Below are 6,966 nucleotides of genomic sequence, written 5' to 3'. Positions count from 1 at the left end.
ATACACGTATAATTGTAATTTTTTAAATCTGAGTGGGTCAATGGACCTCAAAAGTAGCATGTGCTACGCCACAAGATGAGTAGAGAAAGAGAGGAAGGGGGCATGGCTGGATGGGACGTAAGGAAGAGAGGAAGGGGGCGTCCTTGGATGGGACGGGATCGGGAGAGAGTGGAAGAGGGGTGCCACTAGGTGGGATGAGATAGACAAAGAGAAAGGGGCACTAGTGGGTGGCGATTGGAATGGGATCGTCAGAGAGAGGAAGGGGCGCCTCCAGTGGGAGGGAGATTCGGAGACAAGCCATAATTTAGGATTTTTAGATTAGGTATATATATATATATATATATATTTTAAACATAAAATCATGTGTTATTAATAAAAAATTTAAGTACACTAGTGAATCACTCAAAATTAATAATTAAATATTTAAATTAACTCACATATTAATTTAAATAGTTCGAATTTAAATTCAATTAATAATAATAAAATTTTAGTTTGAATTTGAATTTCATCAACTGGAACTCAAATAACTTGTGCAGAAGTGTCTCGATTATTCCCGTAATTTGTCCTATATATCTTTCTATGGTTAAAATTTGGTCAAACAGCCTCAAAAGAATAGGTTTCTTAAGGGCTCAATCCACAGTCCTCTAAATGGCACCACTTTTGCTGTCTGTCTTTACTCTTCTAATTATCTTGCGCTATCACACACCTACCTCTCTGTCACAGCCATTAAGTTGAGAAAACACCCCATTTTTATTTGCTGGATTGTGGTCCATTTCTCCATCTTAGCCAGGTCTCTCATTTCATGCGTTTGGAATTTATATTTCATCATGTTCATGTCCACTATCTCTTCGATCTTTTTCTTGTTGCTGGTTATAGGTTGTACAAGTGTTGGGATCACTGTCCTTTCCACCGCAACTACAACCAGAAGAATTCACAAAAAGACAAGATTCATCTAAAGAAGAAATTTCCATAGTATTCCATTGTAAAATCACAAGCCAATTTACTACTATAAATCTAAGAACCCAACGAGGTCTTCGTCATGGAAATGAAACTGGGAAAATGATGGCCTAGAATTTTAGGCAAGGAAGCCTGGAATCATATCCATGTCTACCAACCATGCCATATTAAGAGCATCCTAGCAGGCTCCACCTAGGCCTGAATTTTTTTTTATTTGAGCAGATTGAGTTGGAGCAATGTGAACTAATCATGTTCAAATAAATAAACTGCAGTCTTCCAATTTTTTGATTTAGTAGTTAAAGAGATTTGAGGAGAACATATTTGGTTTTGAATCAAAATTTTTTCTTATTTTTCTTTTATAAGGATTATGCTCTCTTTTAAATTAAAAAAAAAAAAAAAAACTTCACCATCCTTTCGTCGGTATAAACTATAACGACCATGATAACAATTGTCACAGACACTTGATTATTATGTTGGAAAATAGTTGTTGTTTCACACAGCAATCATTGATGATTTGATTTCATTGCTCGGTTTGTTTATCGATCAGCCGCACTCCTATCCCTTGTCAAATTAAGATGTCATAAAACGTAGCCAAACCATAAGATAAGAGGGACCTAAAAGGGACTATTCTATTCTTTACAAAGATCCTACTTTTAAGAAATATTAATCTCGTGCGAATACCAACCCACTATTGGTCCTATATATATCTCCCTGTACCAACTAAGATGGTCCCATTTCATTTACCTCACTTAATTGAATTTCCTGCCACTTCGACTTGGCAATTAACTTAAGGCTGAAACGTGAAGACCACAACTTTTCTTGCATATCAGAGGGTGAAATTAACAAGAAAGTCTTTTGTCGCTAAAAGTTTATTATAATTTAGGCCCGATATAAATATGTGTATTTATATCTATTTATTTTGTATCATATATTTATAAAATATAAAAATTATATTATAATTTGTATTAACATATTAAATAAAAAATATATTTATTGATTTTTATTAAATTTATATATAAATTTTATTAAAATTTTAAAATATATTATTTTTTTATTTTTTTTATATATCAACATATTATATTTAAAATTTTGAGGCATAGTCCATCATTTGAATCTCGTGAACAATTTTTTGCAATCAGATACTAGCCCATAGGTAATTCTAAATCGAAATTGTCGAAATCAGAATCTGATCCTCATGCAACCATCACAGTTAAGATTCATGATAATTCACTGCTAGCCCTAAAATCAATCTGTCTAAAAAACAGAAGACAGGAAAGGAAGGGCCGACGGGGCGTAACTGACATGTTCATGAGTTGATGTCCTCCTCAGAAAACCATTTCAGATAAGCATTGTTTAAACAATTCAAAGTTATTAATAGTACATTTATAAATGCACCTGCTGTCATCAACTAACCTCATGCTGCTTCACCTGCTTCTATTTACTTCACGTTGTCCAACCATTTATATATACCCCCTCATTTTGTTGAACCCACACACCTTCTAATCTTCAGTCTTTCTTCTTGTTGGAGTGTTTCTATACCAGACACAGATGGAGAGAGAAAGAAGCAAGCAGGTTTCTTTGTTCATGTCGGTTTTGGTGGCTGGCTTGCTCTCCCAGAACTTGGTCGCTCCAGTAATGTCCTCTACCTTTGAAGAGCAGAAGAACTACTATCCAGCTCCAGACCCACACGCAGGAACTCCCCCCTCAGGTTTCACTGTCTCTTAGCACTCACATTTTATCGAAAGAAACTACTTGGTATTGCTGCTCCAATGTTATGTTAAAAACAGTCAGTCTGTTAATACCAAAATGTGCCTTGTTTTGTATACGGTTCATACAGCTGATGTTTCCGTTTTGTTATTTTATCTTCCTTAACTTGTCATCCCACAACATGCATGCTGAGTCCAATGGTTCTAAGTGCAGGTTCACCCGGAACTCCATCACACGGTTCAGAAGGTAGCTATGGTAGCTCACCTCCCTCTCATGGAACCCCATCACATGGAGGTGGCTACCACCCAACTCCAACACCATCAACGCCTTCAGCTGGAAATTGTGGAACTCCGCCACATGAACCATCAACTCCATCAGGACCTTCACACCCTCCTTCACATGGTGGTTATTACCACTCCCCTCCAACTTATGGAGGTGCCAGCCCTCCATCATACGGAGGTGCCAGCCCTCCATCATACGGAGGTGGTAGCCCTCCATCATATGGAGGTGGCAGCCCTCCAACACCAGTCACCGCAAGCCCACCAACCACTCCCATTATTGATCCAGGAACTCCAAGTATTCCCACACCTCCATTCTTTCCTGCTCCAAATCCACCTTTTGATGGTACATGCGAGTAAGTCAGTGTAACTTCCACGTTTTTATTCTCATCATGAAGTAGTGACACTAACCATATTTTTTACATTCAGTTTCTGGAGGAGTCACCCATCATTGATATGGGGTTTGCTTGGTTGGTGGGGCACTGTAGGCAATGCATTCGGTGTGAGCGGCATTCCTGGGTTCGGAGCAACAATGAGCTTGCCCCAAGCACTTTCAAACACACGTACCGATGGACTTGGAGCACTTTACCGAGAAGGGACAGCTTCCTTGCTGAACTCTATGGTGAATAACAGGTTCCCATTCTCAACTAAGCAAGTCAGGGACAGTTTTGTAGCAGCACTTGGTTCAAACAGTGCTGCAGCAGCTCAGGCTCGTCTCTTCAAGCTTGCCAATGAAGACCATCTCAAGCCCAGGGCCTAAACAACGCCTTTGGTTCAGCAGTTTCTTGAAGCATGTTATCCACTAGCGTGTGCTCTTTAGATTTTTTGTTTGTAGTATTTTCTGATATCTGTGATGCTACAGCTTTCATTTGAATAGATACGTTGTCAAGAATTCAATGTTAAGCTTATGTTTTCTTATTGTTAAATAAGATGTAAGATATTTGTTTCAATTTCCTCCTACCACGCATCAGCATCTATTTGTCCTAGTGTTTCTTCTATTTGCTAAAGAAACAGAAAGGAAAGAAGATTCTGGTTTCAGTTCCACACTTTCCACACCGATAGTCGACTGGAGAAATAAGCCATAGTTTCAAATTATCAAAAATAATCTCTATTCATAAAATCAAACAACACTTCTAGCATTCCCTTTTAAATTTCATCAATTAGAGTGATGTCCTAGACCATGCAATTGCATGAATAATCAGTAGTTACGCGTGAGGATGCTAGGAATGTTTATGGGGCTGCTGAATAATCAGTAATTATGCCGCATGCTGAATGTAACAATGGGAGTGTGGTAAGAATAAATGCGCATTAAATGGCCATAATACAGGGCAGAGGAAATTGCAGGTAGCCCTATTTATTTCTTTACTTGATAGCACAGCTGTAGGAATTCCATGAACCATATTTAAGACAGCATTGAACATCAGAAACTAGACTCTCATAACAACAATTAAGATGAGTTATTCACATAACAAAAGTAGTACCAATGCCATAAAGGCTGGGCGTCATGATCATACTAAACATCGTTATCAGAAAAAGTAAACAGATGCTTAAATTGTCATCAACATAAAGAAAACATTAGTCTTCATTTGGCTAAATTCTAATGACAATCCCCGTTCACTACAAGCAATTCCTTCCAGAAGTGACAATATACTTTACAATAATGCATGGGAATGGGATCTGTCTTAAATGAAAATAAAAAGGAAGGTCAAGAAGAAAACAATTGTGCAGGAAGCCTGGAACCTATTGAAATGCACGCACAAAGCACTAAATACCTTGGCCTGCTATCATCAGCTGAAGCGAGATAATTGACACCATTGACATAATACCTCAATCCCACGTCGAGATATTCTAAGGATTTATTATGGTATTAGTAAATAAAAACTTAAATTCAAACTCATGAAGCATTGTTTGTGAGATAAAACTGTGAAATCTTCAGTTCAAAATGGACAGCATCTCCCAAATTAGTTGCGATCTCCACAACTAATAACAAGGAAAGTGAACAATTCTCCAGGAAAAACTGTGAAAACCTAATCACCAGCTGGTTATGGGAAATTACTCTATCATTTATTCTAACCTATTATTGCTCCTAAGTATTTAATACTCTTACTTTCCTCCTTAGAGGCTTAGAACTTAGATATGGGACACCAGATTTGTAATCATGATTGTTTGCGAGAAGAAAGGAAAATTGTCTTCATGGATTCCTATCCAGTGTCTCAGTACTTCTTAGTTCTTAGATTCAAATATCATAGCAACATTCAACCTGCTGTTCCGTACTCATTCATTCAAGGAATAGATGACATGAATTCTAAAACTCAATCTAAGTAGTTCTTTTCTAAATTGGACTTAATTTGTGATGGTTATGAAATTAAAGAGCAGAAGTCTAGAAACTATTACTTCAAATGGTGGCAATCGAATGTAGATATACCCTTTGAGAATCGCATTCACCATTACATCGAGAATAATTTAGAGTCCAGTGACGATTTTCAGGACATTTCAGTTGCCAACGTAAATATTTCGCTTTATCGTAGTCTGCCAAAAAATGGGGGAAAAAAGCAGCTGCTGAGTTCAAAAGTTACATATGCTAACAGCAACATCAAGTAAGAAAGAAGGCATAATCTGAGTTGCGGCCAGTTATTGGTTAACAAATACGATTTCCAATAGATGTAGTTCGAATCAGTAACTTTTACTTGCAGCCCTAGTTTGCTGAATACATTAAAAACAAAATATTTCAACAAGAAGTTAACAAACAAGAAAGGCTACCATATGATCATGACAGTGACAAATGCGGCTGCCGATAAAAGTTTCATCAGTTACAAAAAGTAGATCAAAACAAAGTAAATTTAGGCTCCATTTGGTAAATGCTTTTATTTTTTGCCGTTTACCTATTTTGCAAAAAATAAATAGAAAGAAAAAAAAATTGAATAGAAAACTAAAGACAAAAGGAAAAATGTAAAAATGTTTACCAAAACGAAGCCTTAATGAGTCAAGGTGTGTTATTTACATGCTGAGCTTCTTTAGTTTCATGTGCGATTGTTGTAAGAAAAATGGGATAGAGAGAAATTCAATTTATCCATCACTAAGACAAATTCAAATAGAAAATATATATTCATGTTTCTTTCAACATTTTCAAAAATTTATTTACTTTAGTTACAAATAAAATCAAAGGGCTACTTGCTTGCATTGCAAGACCACAAAAGAGTTGAAATCAATGCAAAAATTATAGGCATACCAACCAAAAGGGCTTTAAATAGAAGTAGTTGGTGTGCCATCTCTGCAAGGTAATAGAAATGACCTTGCTCAAGGCCAAGTCAAAATGGCATTTAGTAACTTGAAAATTGAAATCATGTACGTTAAGACATAAGAACATGCTAGCTGAAAGTTTATTGAGGGGTATAGCCTCAATTAACGCATGAGTTTATAGCATTTTAGTTTGATTTTTATAAATTTGATAAAATGATGTGGTCTAATGATTGGGATTTGTATCTCATGCAAAATGAAAGCAACACAAGCCCAGAGCGTGGGGTTGCTGATATTTCCTTCGACATCTACCTAAAGCCTTGACCCTCTGGACTTTGTTTGTGGTGTTGATGCAGGCACCAGATTGGGTTGAGCTGTATGTGTAAAATGCTTGAATAAATGAAGTAGACAACCACAATTGAGTTATAGACTATTACTTTCAGTATAACATAATTCTAGAAACCGGATTCTAGTTGTTTTACTCCAAAAAACTGTAGTCAAGATGCCCAATGGACAAAAAAAATAAAAAGTCATGGATGCAGAAAATGTAAAGCATGCATCCATATGGTTCTAAAGATCCAAGGATAATTTAAGATGAAAATTCTTCGAAACAGAAAACAGATAGCACAAGTTTGAGAAAGAAGGCATTGCAACTATAGATTCAAAAGTAATCTGAGCTAGTATAACAAGTTGAAGTCATGAGACCATTAGATTCACTAGAAAGGGATGTGCAAACTAAATTGTGGATATCGCAAGTAGCAGGCTGCATTATTTCATTCACCAAAAG

The 6,966-nt window shown here is 36.5% G+C and overlaps 1 protein-coding gene across 1 annotated transcript; it reads left to right on the top strand.

Annotated features, from left to right (window-relative positions):
- The first annotated feature begins 2,445 nt into the window (after nucleotides 1-2,445).
- On the top strand, nucleotides 2,446-3,890 carry LOC111292692 (uncharacterized). The gene is made up of 3 exons (XM_022885201.2): nucleotides 2,446-2,665; nucleotides 2,878-3,298; nucleotides 3,372-3,890. The coding sequence occupies exons 1-3, from the start codon at nucleotides 2,506-2,508 to the stop codon at nucleotides 3,700-3,702; spliced, it is 912 nt and encodes a 303-aa protein (XP_022740936.2). The 5' UTR covers nucleotides 2,446-2,505; the 3' UTR covers nucleotides 3,703-3,890.
- The last annotated feature ends 3,076 nt before the right edge of the window (nucleotides 3,891-6,966 follow it).

This window comes from Durio zibethinus, chromosome 10, assembly GCF_047325235.1.
Source record: "Durio zibethinus cultivar Kanyao isolate XHJ-2024 chromosome 10, ASM4732523v1, whole genome shotgun sequence".
Taxonomy (NCBI): domain Eukaryota; kingdom Viridiplantae; phylum Streptophyta; class Magnoliopsida; order Malvales; family Malvaceae; genus Durio; species Durio zibethinus.
Note: the sequence above shows the minus strand (reverse complement) of the source record. Positions and strands in the feature narration are given on the sequence as shown.

Coding starts and splice junctions, on each gene's coding strand:
- LOC111292692 (XM_022885201.2), top strand. CDS start 2,506: ATGGAGAGAGAAAGAAGCAAGCAGGTTTCTTTGTTCATGTCGGTTTTG. Junction 2,666..2,877: donor CGCAGGAACTCCCCCCTCAG/GTTTCACTGTCT, acceptor TTCTAAGTGCAG/GTTCACCCGGAACTCCATCA. Junction 3,299..3,371: donor CCTTTTGATGGTACATGCGA/GTAAGTCAGTGT, acceptor TTTTACATTCAG/TTTCTGGAGGAGTCACCCAT.